The following is a 24,191-nucleotide window of genomic DNA, read 5'->3' as shown; positions in this document are numbered from 1 at the left end:
ATGTTCAATCGGGTTAAGTCCAAGTGTTCTAATAGAATAATTCATGCAACACCATGGTATGTTGACAAAAAATTCAAATTTCTACATAATGCAAGCAATTAAACACAGAAGCAATTATATCTTGCAGTTAAATCCAACACTTTAAATAGAGCAAATAATTCGTGAATTTCTAGCACAATCAATGATTACCTCTTCAAGGAAACCCCACAAGGTAACCCCAATCTTAATGTCACCCCATATGATGATGTGCTAATGCTGAAACTTTAATTGGGATAAGCCAATATTTTAGAGCGGACCAATATGAGTTCGTTAATTATGAAAGATGCGAATTTATCACTTTAGGTCTACCACTATTCATCCTAAACTCTTCAGCAACTGCAACAACCAATTTAGCAAAAAAGTGAATCCCCATAGCGCAAAGGTAAAATCATCCAAGTATCACACCAGCACTTAAAACTGAAAATGAACACAATGAAAAATCTATAAGGATGGCTGCGAATATTATTATCATATTAGCAAATACACAATTAGAACTCCCAAATTGTAGCCTTCCACCATGATGGAAGTTATAAAACCAGCATAATATGATCACAACAACTTATTCATTATGTGTGGACGAAATAAACCTTCATTGAATATATATAACTAAGACAGAATAAAGAAATAGACTTCAATACTAAACAACACAGCTGATTTTAGGAGTAGAGAACTTTTACCACTACTGCCATTAGATTCAAGTTCATGACTCTTAGATCTATTTTTCAAACGAATCGACTGAAACTGTAAAAGAAAAGAACTGAACATTAATCTCCCTAAAATAGATATACTCAAGAATGATAAGCAGATAGCATGTTCACTCTTTTGATAGAGAGAGGATTATCAAAATCTAAAAAATTACAAGTAAATGACAAATATACCATCAAAAGAATAAACCACATAATAAATTCAATTTCAAGAAGAAACACACGAAATAAGTTGAAATTCATATGTTCGCAGAAGAAAATAAACTAACAGGAAAAAATTGACAGACTAAATAAATAAAATAAAAACAATCACAAATTAATTGTTAAAGACAAAAGATCCTAGTGTTACATGTCTACTTTCTGATGCTCCAACGTAAATTAGGTCCTTAACTTCTTCATTCTTATACAAAAAATTCTGCTTTTTGATAAATGTTATGTTCGATAAATGCACTTAAAGCTCATACATGATTATATGCATTTTTTTCACGTCTTTAAAAAAAATGCACAACAATGCGTTAATGCTAGAAACAAAGTGGAAATGTTTTGTTGCTATATTAGCTTGTTTCAGCTTGGTTAGATAATATATTCATTCCCTCTTTTCTCTTGCTAGATCAAAGTGATATTTACTTTGTTCAATTGGCAAGTCTGGAACTATCTTATTTGCTCCCTCTTCAGTAAGCGCGGCCCATTACTTCCCACAAAATATTTAACTCATTGTATAACATCTACCATCATTTATAAACTTCAAAAACTATATATTTAGAATGAAAATAGAGTTCTCTTGTTTTCATAGCTAAAGTTACTCAATAATACAAATAATTGACTGGATTATTTTCTTAGACAGAGTTCTCCTAATTTCTTAGCTAATACTTTCAGCTCCAAGGAAATCGCTTGTTTGGAGAATATTGTTTGATTTTCCAGTTTTAACTTTCTTTCCACCCGAGGTTAGATTTCTGCTTCTGAGCATCTATGGGTAATTCCTCTTTAAGATACTTGATCTAGAGCATGTTTGGTATAGCTTAAAATCTAATTAAAATCAATTGTTGACCGTTATTTCACTATTTCAGTCGTTATTTTTGAATTCTCTCTCACAAGTGGGTCAAAAAATCAATTAAGAAATCTCTACCAAACAAGCACCTACTTTTTAGCAGTTTCTCCTATTGCCAACTCCAATGGATTGGACCAGCTTTCTAGATTATTTCTTTCTTTTGAACTGCCTTCTAGATCCTCGTTTGGTGAGAGGGTCACTATAGGATTTCTCGATATAAGTATTTTAATATAAAGAGAGCAATAACATGATCTCTTTAGTAGCTTTTGTAAAAATATATGTGATTATCTAAATAAATTTCTATCTTTTTGGCCATAATACAAATTAAAGGTACATTGTCTTTCAAGATAACAAAAACAAGACAATTATATTCACATTAGAAAATTAGCACTTATGTGATGGAATTACTATTAAGTATGGATGGCGAAAAGTCTTATCCTGCATTAGCAAAATCCAAGGAGGTCAAAACAAATGAAACATCGGATTTGGATTCTTGGTATATAATTGAATAGCATCGAGCATGAAGAGAAGACGATAAAAGTACCTACTCGTAAAACATGATCAATTTGCTCATCTTCAATTCTGGGCAGCATCTCCATCATAATTGAGTTATAGGATCTCTCTTCTATTGGATTTTCTGGTTCATCTAAAAGAAATATGGTAATAATTTCAATAAAAAATATCATATGACTGAACTAAAGACTCATTGTTTTACGTCACGCCTAATCCCAAAGGACCTCATAGTGTATCTTGCTATGGAACAAATCAAACAATTCCATTAGATGAAATACAGGAAGGGAAAGAAAAACTAAGTTTATTTCATCACTATATATTTTGATTCTAAAAGATTAAATTACACATACCAAAGGCATAAACCGCTGCGCTATCATTAGATTATCAATAGTCAGTTGATCAAACTTTTGATGATGAAATAACTGTAGTGAACATCTTTTTGCATACATGCACTTTGAAAGAAAAAAGTAAAACAGAGTTTCGGATAAACATACTTCCATATCCAATTACCATCTCACTAAATTCTAACTCTCATTAGAAAAGAAAGTAGACCAAAGTCACTCTACATAATTAACGAAAACTTACGAAGTTACGATATTATAGCCTATCATCTAGCAGAGTACTTTAACATTTACTAATGCGACAATTCATGTACAACTTCCACAATATGGAAAACAAGAATAGTATTTGGTAGACAGTAAAGCTACAAATTGCATCATGTTAAAGCAAAAGTTCGAAAAAAGTATATCCATTTACAATTAAAGAGTACTAAATAATTCTAAATGAAGCAAGATCTAAAACAATTAAGGAAGGTATAAGCCAGATTTCAGTTTTAGAGCTACCATTAACAAAAATTTAAGAAGTTACAATGTGACAATCTATCATTAAGGCATTAAGTTGAGCAGAATTTTATAATTACTGATTTAAACCACTCATATATAACTTTCACAATATGCAAGAGTATGTTGAGATCTTGTACAGCAAATAATAAAACCCCCGAAAAATAGCTTCAGATTTTATAAAACTTATCCTTAGAGAAAACAGGAAATTGGCCACTGAGTTGCTTTAAGACTTGAAAACATAAAAATAAATACATAAAATCAAATTCAACTTCGAAAATACTCAATAAAATAAAAATTGTATCAGGGATGAAATTACACCTTAGTGATCTGGAAAGACGAGCTCCACTATCACTGGCTAAGATGTTGAGGACGAGCTTCTATACTTTAATCTCTCTTGTTAGGTTTGACAAATTCTTCTCTGACGTCCCAACTTTCTCGAACCATACAAAAATTACTAGTTGCACATTCCGTACAGAATTCGATAGAGACGGAGGCAATGAGAAGCCCATTGGCCTCTGCACTATGGCCCCCGACAAAGTTTTGTGTATAGATACATAAAAAGGTTGAACTCCAACCTTGAGGGCTCCCACCGCCCCATCCCAAGAGCTTTGTGAGGGAGATAAATCGCGAGATCTGTCACAGCAAGCCAGGGAACAAGAGCTGCATGTACACTGCGCTACAAGGAGTCTAATTTCATGTCTTAGGAATCGAACCCCAATACTGCGTCTGCCAACAAGACGTGAGATAACCTCACTCCTATCCTTTGCACCACTGAGCTATGCCCCGAAGGGTGTATACATACATACATACATACATACATACATACATACATGTATGTGTGTAAGTAAAAAGGATTACGCTAAGGCTTATGAAATGAGTGAGAACAAAAGCCACTTTGAGAAGATATTTTAAGAACCAGTTAATGAACAGCATAAAACCAGACAAATGTGGAAACAAGTGCGACAAGAATGAACAGTATTCTCAAAGTCCCTCTTTTAAGAGAAGGGTAGATTTTACTTACTCCTCAAAAGCATAATTAAATATGATTTAACGTAAATTATATTTTTACTCCTGAAGAGTAAATCCTTGTATAATTTGTTATAATAATATTTGATTGCTCTTGAAGAGCTTGAATTATAATTTTCAATATCCTTAAAGAATATTAATATATTGTTTGTGAAGAAAAAATAATTAAAGATAATGTGCTCTCAAAGTAACACATTTTCGAAGAATGTATAATCTTGAATTTATGTTTATGCTTAAAGGAAAATATATAACTAATGTTATGAGGACATTGATTAGTTTGAATACTTGAATGATATATAGTTATATAAGTTTTAATCATATTCTTCGAAATTAAATCATCGAATTATACATTATATTGACCTAGAAATTTAGTTTGACTTTATTGTTTGGCGTGACCAGTCAAATTATCACTAGATTAATAATGATTTGAAATTATAAATTCAAATGGATATTTAATAAAGAATCAGAAGATTCTTCAATTTAATCTATATGATGCTTGTTCTCTTTCATAAAAAATTTTCATTAACCATTACTAGCTAGGAACTAAATTCCCTCTATTTCTGAAAATTAATTATGGTGATAAATCGGGCCCCAACATCATCCTGTTGATTATTTAAATATTATTTGTATATAATAGATTTGATACATATACTAGATGATTGTAGAGTGTTTGCAACATAAAGTTTGCAAAATTGCTACTCAAATTGCAAATTATGAGCATAATTTTCAGATTATATAATCAAGACCGATCTTATTAATGTTAATGGGCATAATCTCAACATTTTAATAAGTGTTAGTTGGGATGTCAATAAATGGTTTAACATTGTTGTTTGTTAAACGCTTCCAATTAATTTAATTGAGAACAAAGTTCTTCCTATTTTTGCTTAGGGGATTCTATTACGCATCATGTTAACATCATAGTTCTCCCTATTATATTGGCTAATAGTCAGAGCCTAATTTTTTCATCTAATTATTTTAATAGTGCCGTATATGTAAAATTAATCCACCACAATGCACTGAGATGGAAAATAAAGAATGTTGAGAATAAATATGTAGTTTAGACCCTTATCCTAAATGGACGATATTTTATAACGCTGGGAAAATGATTGTCAATTTGATTGGACAATTCTCTCAGCATTAAAGAGAGGAACTAAGAAGTTGAAATTAATGTATAAATATGTCATCATCTAAATCCTCGCAAAATATCATTCGAATCAGAAGTTCGAAAAATAATTTATTTAGATGTATTTACTAATGAAAGAGATCAACAACACGAATTCACGTCCTATAAGGACAATCTGTTAGCATTATGTTGATATATTTATGACACACCTAATGCATGATGGTGTTCGATTTTAATACAAAAAATCTTCAAACAAAAATAAAGCAATTAGCAAAGATGGTCTCATTAAGGAAGCATATACTCTTGATAAGTATTTGGCTTAACAAATTATAAAACTTCCAAAGAGGTTGATGTACTTGAAATAATGAAACTTGATATATCTCAATAAGATATGTCATTATGAAAAACAAATAGAATCGAAAATAAAAAAATTGTAGACAATAATTTTGCACATGATGTATTGCATTATATAGGGAGAAATCAAAATAAATATGTCTGAATATATCGATCGAAGAAATGATTGACCAAATAAAACGGATGCATGTGGTATAATAGCCTTAACGAATATTTGTTGAAGGAATGCTAAAAAAATGACAATGTCTACCCATGTGTTTTTATAAAGAAAATAAATATTGAATTTGTAATTGTGACATTTTATATTGATGATTTAAATTTAATTGGAACTCCTTAAGATCTCAACAAAAATGTTCATTATTTGAAAATTGAATTTGAAATGAAGAATTTGGGGAAAATCAAATTTTGTCTTGGGTTGCAGATGGAATACTTCCCAAAAGGATTATTTGTTCATTAATCTATACATACACAACATTTTAAAATGTTTTTATATAGATAATGCACATCCATTGGTATCACATATGGTTGTTTGGTCACTTGATGTGAAAAATGATCAATTTCGTCCACTTGAAGACGGAGAAAAGGTTCTTGGTTCTAAAGTACCATATCTTAGTGCAATTGGAGCATTAATTTATCTTACAAATTGCACTCGACCCGATATAACTTTTTTTTGATAAATAACCTTGCAAGATATAGTTCTATACCAACTTAAAGATATTGAAATAGTGTTTAAAGATATTTTTCATTACCTAAAGAGTTTTATTGATTTGAGATTATTTTATTCTCAAAAGTCGGGACCTGTTTTAAAGGGATATGTAGATGCAGATTATTAATTTGACTGACATAAAGCTAAATCACAAACAAGATATATGTTTACACGTGGAAAAATAACTATTTACGGAGATCTGTGAAGTAATAATTGACAGTAACATCCTCAAATCATTTTGAAATTATTGCAATCCATGAAGCAGTCGAGAATATATATGGTTGAGGAACATGGCCTATCATATCCAAGCATCACGCAAATTAACTTTAACAAAGGATAGTCCAACAATATTATATGAATGTATTGCACAACTTAAAGAAGACTATATCCAAAATGATAGGATGAAGCATATTTCTTCAAAATTCTTTCGTATACATGAGCTTCAAAAGAATGGCGATATCGATGTCCAATAATTCCTTTCAAGTGATTGAGGCTGATTTATTCACAAAAGCATTGTCGACATCTACATTCAAGAAATTGTTTATGATCATCCCTTGTCCATGTCTTAACATCTTCCTTGTTGGCATAATTTGTGTGATTGTAGCATAATTAATGGGGTTGCTTAATTATGGGGATTACATATTGCTTAATTATAGGAATTATTGTATCTTTCTCATTTTATACTATAGGCTTTCTTGTATAAATAGAGCGTACACCTTGTATTATAAAAACAACTTAGAAATATAATTCTCCAGTTTTCATACTTCTTCTCTATTTTCTAACATGGTATCAGAGTTTAGATGCGTCTAAAATATCTTCTGGCCTATCCTCTCTGTAATTTTCCCTTTACTCCAATCTTTAACCTCTGAAAGATCATTGATCTCTCTGTAATTTTCCCTTTACTCTAGTCTCCTGGCTCTATGATATAGAAAACAAAAATTTCTCCTTCAGTTGTTATTGATATCTCCAAACCTATTACCACCACTTTAACTGGTTCCAACTACAATTTATGGGTTCAAGGAATGAAAAGTTTTTTTATTGGGCACAAACTTTGGCGCATTCTCTCTGGTGATCTTATCAAACCCACTCGTGTGAAAGATGAGACTGATGAAAATATGAAGGTCGTCTTGAAGATTCAGATAGCAAGAATCATCAAATCATTACCTGGTTCCTAAATACTTCTGTCCCTTCGATTCATATTCAATTTGGAACTTATGATATTGTAAAAGAGATATGGGATTTCCTAGCTAACAGGTATAAAGCCATTGGCCTTGCTCACTATTATCAATTGTGGACAACTCTGCATAATTTGAAACAAGATGCTGGGCAGTCTGTGAATCATTTCTTGGCTCAAGTACAACCTATTAGGAATGAACTATCTCAAGCCAAAATTAGTGAAGATCACCTTCATCTCATCCAAGTTCTTATGGCTCTTCGCCCTGAGTATGAAGTTGTTAGGGCATCTTTGTTGCATCGTAATCCTCTTCCCATGCTGGATTCTGCCATCCAAGAGATTATCTTTGAGGAAACTCGTCTTGGCCTGGACAAGTCTCTCCGGTCTGAAATTACTCTTGTTACTACTCATTCTAGACCCTCCTACTGCAAATCGAAGATAAAGTTTAGTAAACATTGTCATCAAAATGGCCACTTGCTCTCCGATTGTCCAACTATTAAGTGTCGATACTGCCATGAAATAGGTCATATAATTGAGAATTGTCCTATTAGACCACCAAGATCTAAAGGAGTAATTTCCGAGTCTAAACATGTCTCTAAGCCTGGATCTTCTATTGTTTTTGCTGCTACTGCTTCTGACAGCTCTACTTCTATCACTGTAAGTGATCTGGAAGCCCTATTCAAATAGGCGATTTCTTCCAATTCTTCCTGTACAATGTCTGTAACTTCGGGTAAACCTTCTTGGCTTTTTTATTCCGCTTGTTATAATCACATGACCTCTAGTCTCTCTATCTTATCCCCCAACACACCTATATCCTATCTTCCTCCTATTCACACTGCAAATGGTGAAAAGATGAACATCTTTCATGTTGGACGTGCATCGACCTCATATCTTAGCCTTCATAATACCTACTGTGTTCTTAATTTGTCCTTAAACCTTATCTCTGTTAGTCAATTATGTGATCTCGGTCTTACTGTTATTTTGTCCCCTCTGGTTGTCAGGTGGGGAGATTATTTGAGCTCATCTCTCTTCGAGTTTCGTTACAAAATGTGTTAGCTGCAACAACTTCTAGTTCTTCATTGTATCAGTGGCATCTTCGTCTTAGTCTTGCTTCGGCTAGTAAAATTCGACCTTTAATTTCTAATGGGCTGTTAGGATCTACAAAATTTGAGTCTTTTAATTGTCTGGAATGTCAACTTGCAAAATAACCTGCTTTATCTTTTAATAATAGTACATCGATTTTTTATGTTCCTTTTGACATTGTCCATTCTGATATTTGGGGACCTTCTCGTATTCGATCTATGAATGGTTATAGATGATTATTCTCATTTTACGTGGATTTATTTTCTAAAGCAAAGATCTGAATTGCCACAAACCTATATTAAATTTGCTAATATGATCAAACTCAGTTCTCTCACACCATTAAAACTCTTCAAACTAACAATGCTATGGAATATCAAGACTCCTCTCTCCTTCAGTTTCTTTGTCAACAAGGAACTGTGGTTCAACGTTCTTGTCCACATACTTCACAACAAAATGATAGAGTTGAACGTAAGCATCGTCATATTATTGACTCTATTCGTGCTCTCATCTCTTCTGCTTGCCCTGAAAAGTTTTAGGGCGAAGCTGCATTAACTACTGTATACATTGTTGATCGCACCACAACAACAATTCTTAAAAATCTATCTCCTTTTGAACGATTTTTTAATAAGACCCCTGATTATTCTATTCTGAAACCTTTTGGCTATGCTTGTTTTGTTTTGCTACAACCTCATGAGCACAACAAATTAGAACCTCGTGTCCGTCTATGCTGCTTCTTGGGTTATGGGATAGAACATAAAGGTTATCATTATTCTGATCCTATTTCAAATAGGTTGTGTATCTCTAGACATGTCACCTTTTGGGAACAAACCTTGTTTTCCTTGTTATCCGAATTTCACTCTAACTTTACTACTCCCTCTCAATTCTTTACAAATTTATCAGTTGATCTTTTTCCTAGTAATGACACAGTTATTTCCAGATAACTTAATTCTAATCCTACTCCTGCGACTGCTTCTACTAAGACTAGTCCAATTGCTGAGATTGTACCTGATGTCCATCATTGTTGTTCTACTCGGGTAAGAGAAACCTCTCATCATCTTCATGATTATCATTATTTTTTTGCTATTGAGACCTTGCATGAGCCTCGCTCTTTTCTTGAAGCTAGTACTGATCCTCTTTGGTAACAAGCCATGAATGAAGAACTTCAAACTTTAGAGAAAACTCGTACTTGGGATTTTGTTGATCTTCCTCATAGCAAAACTCCTATCGGATGTTAATGGGTTTATAAAATAAAAACTCGTTTAGATGGATCTGTTGAGCGTTACAAAGTACGTTTAGTGGCCAAAGATTATAGCTAAGAATATGGTATTGATTATGAAGAAACATTTGCTCCAGTTGCTCAAATTACCTCTGTTCGCAGTTTATTGGCCATTGCCACTGCAAAAATTTTGGAAGCTCCTTCAGATGGATATCAAAATATGCCTTTCTAAATAGTGATCTCCAAGAAGAAGATTATATGCATTCTCCACCTAGATTATCTCATCCTCCTAATAAAGTCTGTAAGCTTCAACGTGCCTTGTATGGGTTATAACAAGTACCACAAGCCAGTTTGCCAAATTCAGTTCCACTATTACTCAGTCTAGTTTTATTTCTTGTCCACATAATTCTGCTTTATTTATTCGCTGTACTGATAATGGCATTGTTATCCTGTTTCTTTATGTTGATGATATGATAATAATTGGTGATAATGCAACATGCATTTCACAGTTACAACAGTATCTAAATCAATAATTTGAGATGAAGGATCTTGGTCCTCTAAGTTATTTCTTGGGTTTTGAAGTTTTATCCAACTCAGATGGCTACTATCTTTCGCAGGCAATGTATGCTTCTGATTTGCTTTCTCGAGCTGGGATCACAGACATTAAGACTATTTTGACTCCTTTAGAATCAAATGTCAAGCTTACTCCTATGGATGGTTCTCTTCTCGAGGATCCTACTCTTTATCGCCAACTTGTTGGGAGCCTAGTCTATTTAACTGTGACACGGGCTTGATATTGCCTATGCAATTCAGTTGGTCAGTCAGTTTATGGTCGCTCCTCGCACATTACTTCTCTACTATTCTTCTGATACTTCGCTCTGTGAAGGGGATTCTCTTTCATGGACTTTATTTTTTATCTCACTCTTCTCTAGTACTATCTGGATATTCTGGTGTAGATTGGGCTGGTGATCCTACAGATCGTCGTTCTACCGCTGATTACTGTTTCTTTTTGGGCAACTCACTTATTTTTTAGCTCAGCAAGAAGCAGACTGTCACGGCTCATTCTAGTACAAAGTCAGAATATCGTACCCTTGCAGATGGTACTGCGGAGTTACTTTTGCTTTGTCGTTTATTAGAAGATATGGGTCTCTGTCACTCATCTTCTATTGCTCTTCATTGTGACAATCGAAGCACTATTCAAATTGCTCATAATAATGTGTTTTATGAGCGCACTAAACATATTGAGATTGATTGTCATTTTATTTGCCATCATGTTACTCTTAGTACTCTCCATTTAGAATATGTATCTTCCTCTGATCAGACTAATATCTTTACCAAAAGTCACATGTCTGGGCGTTTTCACGACTTAGTATGCTAACTCAAAATGACATCTACAATACCATCTTGAGTTTGAGGGGAGGTGTTAGCATAATTTGTGTGATTGTAGCATAATTAATGGGATTCCTTAATTATGGGGATTACAGATTGCTTAATTATAGGAATTATTGTATCTTTCTCATTTTATAGCATAGACTATCTTGTATAAATAGAGCGTACACATTGTATTATAAACACAACTCAGAAATATAATTCTCCAGTTTTCATATTTCTTCTAATTCTCCAGTTTTCATACTTTTTCTCTGTTTTCTAACATTCCTCAAATAATAGAAACACACATCAATATGCTACAAAAAGGGGGAAAAACTGACAAAATCAACAATTGTAATAAAAATTATACTAAAGAATCTTAAAACACGAACAAATAAAATAACTTACCGTATTTTCCAAACATTTATTTGGAGTAAACAATTCATACTACCACGATTTTGTAGATATTGCAATATCACTAAAAAAGAAGTAGGGATTGATAATAGAATTTTCATCATTGAAATGTTTGTGTCTACATAACATAATGCAAAAAGTCACATGACATGTCACTTTATTGGAAAAAATTCACAAATAACAAATATTAGCATCAACTTACTTATTTTTTTTCTTATCAATCCCTTGTTAAATCAAAGCTCAAAGACATCAACATCATATGCCATTAGAGGGCCAACACCAACTGGGAATGCAAAATTGCCTTCTACAACACGCTTCTTAGTCCCCATATAGAATCATATTCATTGACCTAGAGTGATTGAAGAAACACTCCAAGTTTCTTTTGTATTTTCAAGGGCATGTTTGGGGTCATATTATTATCAATATCAATAGTTTCAATATTTCTCTCTTCAATTCCAATTTCAGCTTCAATCACAGCTACATCTTACACAACTTTTCCCTAAACTTCATTTTTCAATTCAAACTACTTGTCCTATTCAATTCTGTCTTTATTAGATGGTGATGCAACTTGCTAGAGCATGAACAATAATACAAATACAAATTCAAATTATATTGACGTAAAAATAAACATAAGTTACGAGGAAAAAAATAACAAAATGAAAAAATAAGTACTTCTTGATTTTTTGCTAAACTATAAGCAGCAATATCATCAACTCTTAACCAATCATCTTATGAAATTCTATTTCCTCATTCAAATTTATTTCAACTGCATCACTTTTTCAGTTCCCTTTCACTTCTTTCCACTGTCTTATCACTTTTTTGATAGGCACATCAACATATTTTTCCCCACCAAAGATCACCAAAGCATCTCAATAAAAGACGTTTTTACACATATTTCATTTTACACAAAGCAAAAGGTAGGGAACAGAACAAAAAAAAGTCATATATGAAATACCAAAATCAGAAAAATATCAAAATCGGAAAGGAAGAGTGGAAACTGAAAAAATTAATGCTACATTGTGTTTTTAAGATTTCTTCTTCTTCAAAGATTGTTCTTCATCAATATCTTTTTTCCTCTTCAACCCACTTTCTCCGGTCATTGTAGAAATAGGAGTCGAAGTTTGGTATTAAAATCGGCATCAAAGTGAATAAGTCAAGATCAGACTCAGATTTCTGGATTTTGATCGGAATGGATTAAGGTTTTGACTATTTGGGATTTTTAGGGTGGTGTTTAAGATCTCCACGAAATGAGAAGGAGAAAGGCTGAAATTGAACGTGGATGGAGGAATACATAGATGAAATCAACAGAAATTAAATAGATATTTGAAGTCACTTTCTTGTAGATGGGTAAAATGAGATGAGAGTAGGAGTGTTTGAATTTGCGACGGAGCCATTCACTCAGTTCCTTTAATTTTTTATAGTAGTGGGTTTTTCATTTGTCTACAGTCTATATTTCAGTTTACCTCAACCCAAGATGAAAAAATGGAAACCCAAGAGAAAAAATTATAACCCATTATACCGACCCATTTCCTAAATCAAAACCTAGACATTTGAATTCCTATTTCTTTCCATTTGCAGGCATTTGATAGGGTTCTTTTTCTTCTTCCTCTCTCTTGCTATTTACACAGCTATGAAGAATTCCAAAGGTTGTAGACTTCCAACCCTGCAACATTTCCCTGATATCCTGAGGAAAGCTAATTTCCAAAATTTGCATACAGAAGTTATTTGCTTGCCTTTCGTCCTTGCCAGTGCCACAGATGCCTGATTTGCACAGACTTCGAGAGGAGTTAAAGACTTTGCTGCTTTCTATGGATTTGTCATCATTATCTAATTGGCACATTGTGGAACTCTTCTCTAATTGTCATCATTATCTAATTGGCATTTGATAGGGTTCTTCTTTTTCTTCCCCTCTCTTACTATTTACATAGCTATGAAGAATTCCAAAGGTTGTAGACTTCCAACCCTATAACATTTCCTTGATATCGTGAGGAAAGCTAATTTCCAAAATTTGCATATAGAAGTTATTTGCTTGTCTTTCGTCCTTGCCAATGCCACATATGCTTGATTTACAGAGACTCCGAGAGGAGTTAAAGACTTTGCTGCTTTCTATGGATTTGTCATCATTATCTAATTGGCACGTTGTGGAACTCCTCTAACTGTTTGTCGGAGTGTTTTTCAAGCAACCACACCGATGTTTGTGTTCTGGTACTTTTGCATATTATTGCTTTTCAGTTTTACACTTTCCTGGTCTTTAACTAGCATGTGAGACAAAGAGCATCTATTAATATCTGGATCTCCAACTCCGACCATCGAGACATAAAATATTATTGTTATAACGTGTTTAGGAATTATGTATATGTGTTATGCCAATAGATCATTTACTATTGTATTAAAATAATTTTAAAAAATTTTGTCCAACATTTTACTAGATTTTTAAATATTTAATCCTATTGAGACATTTGTGGTTTATTTTAGTGTGAATCTCTATTGGAGAGATTCCTTTAAAGAAAATCGTTTGTAATAATTATTGATAGGGAGATATCAAATAAAGTAGATTTTGATGTTGCACAACTTTTTACTAATCCTAGATTAAGGAAAAGAGATCATCATCTTAGTGTTGTCGTTATGTCATTTTTAATGTTCTCGTAACATCATTAAATCCATGATAAAAAAATTCTACTTTTATTAAATTATGCCTGCACTAAAAAAATTTCTTAGCTTTGTCCCTAGTTTGAATATAAGAGTGGTTTCTATCAAAATTGTTTAAGGGGGTAGAGTTTTAGTTAATAATTAGAACGTAAATACTGCATTAAAATGTTTAATTAATTTAAAAGGTATAAATCAAAATCCTTATTTGTATAGGTACACTGCCTAATTTCCTCATGCTACTTTTGTCAATTAATCATTTTAATCATGTGGGTTTAGGGCCCAAATTTGAAATCGTTTTCTGACCAACTGTATTTTAACGAGGTAAATGACAAGTCTGTAAAGTGGTTGCAATTTGTTTTTCTCGTCCTCGGGAGGGTATATAAATACCTGCCTCTCCCTTTCTTTTCCAAAATCTCCGTCCTTCCCGGCAATTTCTCGCCGTTGCATACATGCGTAGAAATGTCTGAAAAGCACCAAGCGGGCTGTACATAATTCTTTCTATATAACTATACAAGTGCATACGAATTTGCCATAGCAATTTCTGTTTATGGCGTTTCGAGATAACGATAGCAGTGGTGAGTCTTAGAATTGAGATTTATTTTTTATTGTTCAATTTGTTAATTAATGTTACATCGATTTATGCATAATCATTTTAGATGCTATGATTTTTTAATTGACGATTTTTAGAGTTTCATAATAAATTCTTGGAATTCTTCGAAATTAAACCTAGAGTTTATGATTTTTATGGTTTAGGGTTTTTAGGAATGTGTTTCTGCAATTCTACTTATTAACTTGAAAAAAAGAATATCTAGCCCCTCGACTTCCAATTAGTCTCTGTGAGATTTTAGTTCATGGGACCACAATTTTTAAGCTGGTTTGCATCAGTGGATATTTGGAGATTCGTTTGGAATGTATGAACGAGGAGCTTAATTCAAGTTTTTAGAGTAGCTTTCAGTATCCGGAGGTAAGATATTGTTTCCTCTCAAGGGTTTAGTTTGTTACTGAATGTTTGTATTATGCATGAAAGGTTCCAAAATTATTGTAATTTTTGAGATCTTTCTTTATGCTTCATTTTTGAGGAGAACATGAACTTAAGGTTTTCATTACCACCGTTTATTAGGATCTGTGAGAGTTTCTTATTGTCTATAGTGATCATATTTACGTCAAAATTAATAGAGGAAGGAAAAGATGCTAAAACATCTACGGAAAAGGTTTATTCTCATTAATCAATTTTACAGTTCACTCATCATTTTCTTTTGTATAAGTGTTCTAAATTCAGATTTAGAAGGTACCCAGACTATTTATCAGTATGGCTTTGTTTGGCGAGTGATGGAGGAGCAATGAATGAACAATGTTCCTTCTATCAGCTATTGCAAATACTTAGTTAAAATATATGCTAGAAAATGGAATTATTTTTACTTTTCTTGATAATATGTTATCATTTTCTCGTGGATTTAAGCCCTTTCTGTTGAAATAAGTGCAGGCACTGATGATGATCATCCACAGCCACAATATAATAGAGTTCCAGTGGGAGGTCGTGTAGCAGTAAATGGAAGATCTTTTGTAGGCTCAGCTCCATATCAAAGAATGCCGACTGATATGGAGTCTGAAATCCATAACCTGGAGCAAATAGCATATGCTGCAGTCCTACAAGCTTTCAAAGCACAGTCTGATGCCCTTACATGGGTATGTGATGTTGCTTTCTTTATTCTTTTCCTGGATGTTTGGAAGCTGCTTATTTCGTTTTGATGCTTCATAATATGTCATGATCTTCAGGAGAAGGAGGGTCTGATAACAGAACTAAGGAAGGAGCTAAGGGTGTCAGATGACGAGCACAGAGATCTACTTACCAAGGTCAATGCAGATGATCTCATTCGTAGAATCAGGGAATGGGGAGAAGCTGGTGGGATTCACAATGTAGCCTTCAATGTCCCTCAGCACATTAACGATCAACTACCCAGTCCCACAGTGTCAGCATCTCGCAAGAAGCAGAAGACATCACAATCAGGAAATCCATTTGGGATGCCATCTCAGTCATTACACCCTCAGCCTGCTACCACACAGCCATCGACTTCGGCTGGGAAATGGGGACCTCCTTTAGTAATGGGTGGCAGAAGGCCTTATGCCGTATGTTTGAATATAAAATATGGATATTTGTGATGCTAATCTAACTTTTCATTCATCTTTCTATTATCTCCTCTTTTTTATAGGGCCAGCAAGCTTCAACCCAAAGGCCCATGCAATATCAGATTAACAACCTTGGTTCATCTGGTGCGCCTTCAACCAATGACCTTGCCGAAAGTAACCATGATCCATTAATTGGTAGGAGGGTGATGACGAGGTGGCCTGAAGATAACAACTTCTATGAAGCTGTCATAACTGACTACAATCCTGAAGATGTACGTTCCTTTTTTTTGTTTTTGTTTTGGTTCCTTAGTTGAAGGATCATTTTAATGCGGGTTTAGTAGGTCGAATATGCCTTAAACTAGAGTAAAAAATAATTGCTATTTTATGCTCTATGTGTTGACATGGATGGGAAATACAAAGGTGAAGAATGGATCTCATTTAAATTCTTTTACAAGAAAACGATACAATTAAGGAAGTGTAGGATTTTAAAAATTAATAATAAATGTATTGAGTATGGGATTTGTTTTCCCTTTTGTACCCTTTGGTGCTGTACATTATGTAGGGAATCACCATTGCCTTCTCACTAGTGAGAAACAAAACTTCCTTACTTATCTTCTCTTTTACATACTATGATAAATGGATGATCACTGTAGTTAATATTTTGATACACTTGGCCATGTTGTATACTTCAGCTCGTCCATGTTGGTACTTGGTATTATTAATTCTTTTTATATAAGAAGCATTTGCTTTTATAATTTTACTTAGCATAATTCTTCCATCAGAGTTCACAAATTATTTTTTTGTGTGTGTGTGTTTCACCAGCTGTAGTAATTGATGATTGTCCATAGGGGAATTGGGGATGCAACATTGCTGTGAATAAGCGATGAAGCATGTGATGGAACTGACATTTGAAACATGGCAAAAATATACACTATTGTTTTAGGGAAAGAACATGAAATAGATTATAATTATGAATGATTTTCTTCTATTTGACTTATTTCACTTCCATATTTATTAGATTTATGTTGTGATTACATAACTTTTCATTTTAGCTAGGGCTTTTAAGTGTAAATTGCATTTTTTGGGACCTGTCTAATATGACCGGCCTTAACTCTTACTATCAGAAATAATGGCAGCATTTGGTTTGTGAATAGGTGAAAAACACTTTATTTAAATTCCCCTCCTACTTCTTGTTCCTCTGGATTCCAAGAGAAAGGGATCCTGACCATTTCAATAAAATCTGAATAGCATTTCTCCACCGTTTGTTCTACAAATTACCCTAACTTAAAAAATGTGTCCAAGTTGAATAAAATGACTTAATCTAGAAAAATAGTAGTTGTAATAAAATATATGGTTCGCATGTGTACTGAAGCAGAGAAGAGAATCATGAAATACAGGCTATATCCATTACCTACTGTGTTTGCAGGGTACACAAATAAAACACAGATTTGTAATTGTAGTCTGTGAAATTATCTTTTTATTGAATACAAGAGCAACAATCGAATTTAAATATTAAAAACTATACAACCACAGGATCGTATTTTGTACATAGTTGTTATCAACTGTACGTACAGAATGATAGAAAAGAACATGCAAATAAAAAGGAATTAAAGGAGAAACTAAGCAAGAGAGATGGAGATTACAATGAAAAAGGGAGAGAGACCGGAAAGTAGAGTTGGAAACTTCAATGTTTTGTCTGGTAAAAGTTTCTTTATAGATCTGTGTAATTCTGATAGATTTAAAAGTTAAAACTTAACCTTTATGCTAGAACTTGAGTATTAACTGAACTTATTAAACCCGAACCTGTTTAAACGGGCTTTGTTTGGGTAATTGTCTTGTGCTTTTAAATAAAGATGTGAAAATTACTCCAAAAATAGGTATTTTAACTTTTCAATTCAAAAATCTTATTTAAAAGTTTTTTATTCAAAATTCAGTTGATAATTCAAAATTTTACTATTAATAAACAATATTATAAAATAAAATTAATCTACCTATTCACCCTATCAAACATAATTATTTCTTCCCTCATCTCTCTCTCCTCATTCTTTCTCTATTTTTTTTCCTCACACATTTAGCAATGCCGTCGGAAGACAAGAAAAGACCGTCGAAATATGTCGAGAAGCAGCACTGTGCGTGTGCACAGCTTTGTCAGCCATTTCCATAAAGCCGCACACGGCTATCGCTGTAGCAGCAACGATAATACTGTGACAGCTGCCGTTGCGGTTCCGCCACAACGGTCATTGCGCAGATGACGTTGCTTTTTGGATCTGGTTTATTGAGTAATTTTGTTGGTGGCTGTGGTGGGGGAAGTGGGAATGGCTCTGACTACTACAGTGGTTTCGGGGTGCGTTTTGGTGGTTGTGGTGGTGATGATGTTGGCGATGGTAATGCGGTGGTGATGGCAGCACCTATGGGTTGGGTTAGTTTGTGTTGGTGGTGGTTGTGGCGGTGGTGATGGTAATGGATCAAGCGGTAGTCGTTAGGTGATGGCGTAGCAGTGGTCACAAGTGCTTTTGAGGTGGTTTTGTGGTAGTTTTTTTAGGTGGTTTGGTGGTGGTGGTGGTGGTTACTCGTGCGCATAGCACTCACGACTTGTAAGGATGTCAATTTAACCGTCAAAATTGAAAACTATGGTTAATCGAACCGAGTGAAAAAATCGAACCGATAGTGCAACGGGGCGGATATGGTATTTGATTTTAATGACCCGTTTCGGGGCGGTGCAGGTATGGTATTTACGCCGTCGCCCCAAACCAAACCGATTACCCGTTAAATTTATTTATTTTTCCTTCTAAATAGTAATTTAATGCAAAACATGTATAAAAAATATATATCTAATTTTACAAACTCCATAGGGGCCTTTTTTCTTCCTTTGTAGTCACACATGTTATCAACTCACTCGCTTTTGAAGCGAACTCAATCAACAATTTTAGTTTCAAAAAACTTATTCTCTTACGGTATATTTGATCATTTGATTAGTTTTAGGCGTCTGGATTGGTTTGAAATTAAGTATACATAGTCTTTGCCTTTCTTGATTTTGTCATCAGTAACCTAGACATCACGCCGAGTGCTTGGTGGCGGCGATAATGGTGCCGGAGTTTGGTGTGTAATGGTATTGTGGTTACTATGGTGGTGGGTTTGCATTAATGTGGTTGTGGTGTGTGGTGATTGCTGTGGTGGTGGTTTTGCACGGTTTGGTGAAGGTGGTGGTGGTGGTCCTGCAGTGGTCGTGGGTGGATGGGATAAGGTGCTTGTGACCAATAAATAATGATGTGACCTAAAAAATATGATCATAACTTGCAGTTTATTAAGTTGTGATTGAGAAATTCTTGTGATCAATTAATTTGATAATTTATGACTGATTGGTATGAAAGTTTTGATTTTGTGACCGATGAATAAAGTGACTTATAAAATTTTTGATTTGTGATCGAGTAAACATTTGTGATCTATTAAATTTTTTATTTGTAACCTAAAAATAATTTTTAATCTATAAAATTTTTATTTGTGACCAAAAAATAATTGGTACTTAATTAATTCAATAATTTGTAACCAAATTGTATTGGCTTGTAACTTTAATATATTTAATTAATAAAATATTTTTTTAATTAATTATTTCATAAATAAAATTAAATAATATCTGGTTTTTGAAATTTTGAACTTGATTTTTTAGTTTTGAAATAAGTCATAGTTAAACTCTTAGACATGAATTTTTCCCAACAAAGATCACAGTGCTCGTAGGCTGGTTCAACTGTCAAAACTAGCTGGTCCGGTTTCAATAACTACTATAAATAGGACTAGTTGTTTTGAACTATGTAGATTGTAGACTATTGATTTACTGATATTTAGTGATGTTGATTAAAGGATGTGTTATCTTTGATGCTGTTCTATTTTCCGTTCCACATCAATTAGGTTTACATTGAAGGATGTGTTATCCATGTGTTGACCAGAGGACTATGATGAAGCAATCGCAAATTTCTCAAATTCAATTCTTGTTTTTCCTAATTTTGTGTTTGTTCTTCCACATCAATTAGGTTTACATTGAAGGATGTGTTATCCATGTGTTGACCAGGGGACTATGATGAAGCAATTGCAAATTTCTCAAATTCAATTCTTGTTTTTCCTAATTTTGTGTTTGTTCAGGGTCGCCATTCTTTAGTTTATGATATCAATACACCAAATGCAACCTTGGAGTGGGTGCATCTCAAAGAGGTATGTTCTGTTGTTCCTGTCAGCTTAAAAGTTTCTTGCCTATACATTTGAAGTTACTGTAGTGCTGTAGTTCATCAACTCTTCTATAAATACATTTAAGAGTTCATTTTGGATTCCTGAGTTTGAGGGCCTCCCGGACATGCATCATTATTTTGATTTGCGCATAAACTCAAAAGCACAATAGCAATGTTTGATTGATTTTGTAAGTTATAAAAGTTGAATGTCCATTCTGAACAGCCCATCTTACTTTAAATGCCATTATGTGTAAAAATAAAAAATAAAAAGTGACAAGAGTACTTAACACGAAATGCAATTTAATATCTGTATGAGTGTAACCCACCTCTTTAAAATAATTTGACTATAACAAGCACCTAAAATGTCTCTGAAAAGTTTTGTCGAGTTTAATGTTTATATTTTATACATGGTAAAACAATAATTTCAATTATATGATCAGACGAGAGAAAATGACAAAATCGAAATTATACCAGTCTAGATAGATATTCAAATGGTCTCAAAAAATTCTCGTGTTATCTCTTGCTGCTTTCCTTTATACTTCTGGACATATTCAAAAACTAAACCAAGAATTATTGCATTATGTTTTTGAGAAGATTGGTTTTTAAAGAACCTTAAAAGAACCAAGTTTTGAAAGAGGAAACTATGAAAACGACTGAGTTAAAGAGAGAGTGAAAAATGGCGCACCTTTACAATTCTGCTACAAACGGCCTGTTAAACGTTACAATCCCAAATCATTTTCTTCCATTTACGTCCTTTCCTGGACTTTGTTGATGTTTCATGGACACTGCTTCATTCAAAGAATGGGTGATATCCGGGATTCTGTTGCCTCTTCTTGCTTTCACTGTCCAAAGTTTCTGTACTTCTTAGTTACTTTACTATGTTTACTTTGTTTATGGTAGTTGTTAAAATGTTTAATTCTTCTTGTGTTTGTAAACTCGGTCTACCATTTTGCTCATAAAAAGTCAACCTAGTATGTTACTAACTCAACGATTGAGTCGAGCTATCCAAGTTCTAAGCTCAAGCAACTTGACCATGGCGTTTAATTGATCGACTTTTATACACCTCCATGACCAAAATAGCAGAAGTAAATGAAAGTAACTTTTAAAAATTTAAATTAGATATTTTGCATGTAATGAATTCGGTTAAATGAAAAAAGAAGAATAGGGAGAGAATAGAGAGCATTTAAGTGAGATGGAATCAATTTATTTCATATAATTAAATTGTAAGTATTACAATGAATAAGTTCCCTTTAAATAGGGCAAAGAAGCAAAAATCAAAAGAACTTTTAATTAACTAGAGCATTGTTAAAATATCAAAGCTAATCTAAACAAACATAATTTGAATCAAATTTTACTTTAGAATTCTTTTTAAATTTTATCTTTATTCTTATCTTCATTTTCTATCATTTCTCCCCTATCGAGAGAACTCAATTCCGACGAAATAGACTGTAACTTCTTAACCAATGATGCGATCTTTATTCCTAACCAATTAATGAAATGATCATAAATGAATAAGCCTCCTTTACATAGGACAAAGAAGCTAAAATCAGAAGAACTAATAAATTAGAACTTTGTTTAAATATCAAAAGTAATCTAGTCTAAACAAACATAATTTGAATTAAACTATATTTTAAAATTATATCTAAAATCCATCTAAATTCTTTATTTCCCATCATTGCCCTTGCCTAAAATGAGTACAAGTTTTTACTATAATTTATTTCCCCTCCAATTAAACCTGCCATTTAGTTTTGGTACACTTACAAATGCACCCTGTCACCGTCTTTTGGTAAAAGTATCCATGATCCTTAAAAATGTCTGCCCTTTTTTCATGAGAATGGAGAAGAGTATCATTGGGAGGGTGAGGGTGGGGTGGAAGTTACATGGCAAACAGGGTAAGAATTTACAAATGAGATAACTGCTTGTGGAGGCTAAGAGTCGCAACAAGTTTTGTTCATAACCTATTTGGTGCTTGTAGATGATTTCTGGAGTTACATGGGCTTTCAGATGCGTAGTTAATTTTAAGCTTTTTTCAGATAGTATGATTCGTTTTAGCTGTTTTCATCACTACATAGCAAGTGTATAGTACTTGATGATGATAGATACTGGAACCTCGTTACAAATGATTCTTTAATACTGTACGGTGATTCAGATTCCTCAGGGTGATATCAGATGGGTGGGTGATGATCCTGTAAAATCTCGATTGGGTGAGGCAGGTGGACAAGGCACTGTAGTTACCATTCCGAGCACTGGAAGAGGGAGAGTTCCCTCTGGGAACCAATTTGCAACTGAAATTCTGCCATCACAAAACAGCGCCTTGGAGGATGAGGGAAAATTTGAAATTCTTGACACAGACAAATTGATAGAGAAGGTGTGTGCATCTTACTGTAAAATATCTTGCTGCTTTGTAAGTTTACTTGCTCATACCCTTTTCCTATGGCAGGTGGAAAAGGTGCTTGATGCAAATCATCCTGATGAACTTGAGATTGAAAAGGCTAAGAAAATGCTCAAGGTTTATAATGACTTTTGAGTCCTAAAAAATCTATTATTGTTTAGTAGCTTTTGGTCTGATTACAGGAATTGGTGATGCAGGAACATGAACGATCATTGATTGAGATGATTGGAAAACTTGCGGATGTGTGTGATAGTGGTAATGAAGACAGTGCTTTCTGTGTGTGTGTTGTGTGTGTGGGTGTGGGGTGTGTGACTGCTGAAAGTTTCTGGAATCTAATGATACGAAAAAACACATGTTGGCATGATTTTCATGTATACATTTCACACCATGTGCAACTGAAATTAAGATGGAAACAGGAATATAAACAACCGAATTTCTGTTTTTGGGAGGAATCTGTGCTTTTGTTGCCTGGGGCTTTTATGTTTTCTGCTGATAGCTTTAGCAAAGTGAACAAAATAGTCCAGTTTGCATGCAAGATTCATTCTCTTCTATTTTCAAGTTTCTTATTATATTTTATTTGCTCGTATCAGATGGAGAGCATCCATCCTAGCATGGGCACCCGGGAGGGGAGTAGTGTGTAAGCTACTATATCTGCCTTAGTTTAAGCATGACATCAAGGGAATGGTCAGAGGTTAAAGAACCATGGATGATTTGCATGATGTTTAGTTTTAGAATGGTGTAAAGTGTGTAGAGAACCTGAGAAGTATGTCATTAGTGTGTTATCCAACTTGTACATTGCAAATCGTATGTAGAAGATTGTAATGCCCAAATCTGTATATCGGCTTTTTCGTGGATTTCTATTCTTAACTGTATATTGGAGCTTTTAACGTCCAAATAAAGGAGATACTTTGGGATGAGTGACCATTGTGATATCATGTCCTGAATTCATTATTTTCCGGAAGCAGGCTGATGGGAGATCAATATATTCTTACATATTGGACTGATTTAAGGGCAGAAGTATTCTTACATTTTCAAACAACTATGAAATAATACTCTGAACAACTGGAGAAGCAACAATCATACTGCTCATATGGCACACTGATTGAAAATAAAATAAAGGATAAAGATATTTGTACTCATACATTTGTACAAAATTTTTTACTCACTCTCACGTACACTTGGGCTTCACATGA

At 33.6% G+C, this 24,191-nt stretch overlaps 1 protein-coding gene across 2 annotated transcripts; it reads left to right on the top strand.

Moving 5' to 3' along the window:
• The first annotated feature begins 14,591 nt into the window (after window positions 1-14,591).
• On the top strand, window positions 14,592-23,933 carry LOC111399697 (protein EMSY-LIKE 3-like). 2 transcript variants are annotated; one of them, XM_023027153.1, is made up of 9 exons: window positions 14,592-14,834; window positions 15,743-15,945; window positions 16,036-16,386; window positions 16,470-16,658; window positions 20,524-20,592; window positions 22,756-22,974; window positions 23,047-23,115; window positions 23,196-23,253; window positions 23,589-23,933. In XM_023027153.1, the coding sequence occupies exons 1-9, from the start codon at window positions 14,807-14,809 to the stop codon at window positions 23,606-23,608; spliced, it is 1,206 nt and encodes a 401-aa protein (XP_022882921.1). In that variant the 5' UTR covers window positions 14,592-14,806; the 3' UTR covers window positions 23,609-23,933. The 2 variants fall into 2 exon arrangements, with proteins under 2 accessions (XP_022882921.1, XP_022882922.1); XM_023027154.1 differs by lacking the exon at window positions 23,196-23,253.
• The last annotated feature ends 258 nt before the right edge of the window (window positions 23,934-24,191 follow it).

The sequence above is a fragment of the Olea europaea genome, chromosome 9 (assembly GCF_002742605.1).
Source record: "Olea europaea var. sylvestris chromosome 9, O_europaea_v1, whole genome shotgun sequence".
In the NCBI taxonomy this organism is placed as follows: Eukaryota; Viridiplantae; Streptophyta; class Magnoliopsida; order Lamiales; family Oleaceae; genus Olea; species Olea europaea.
The sequence above is the reverse complement of the archived record's forward strand: the minus strand, read 5'-3'. Positions and strand labels throughout refer to the sequence as shown.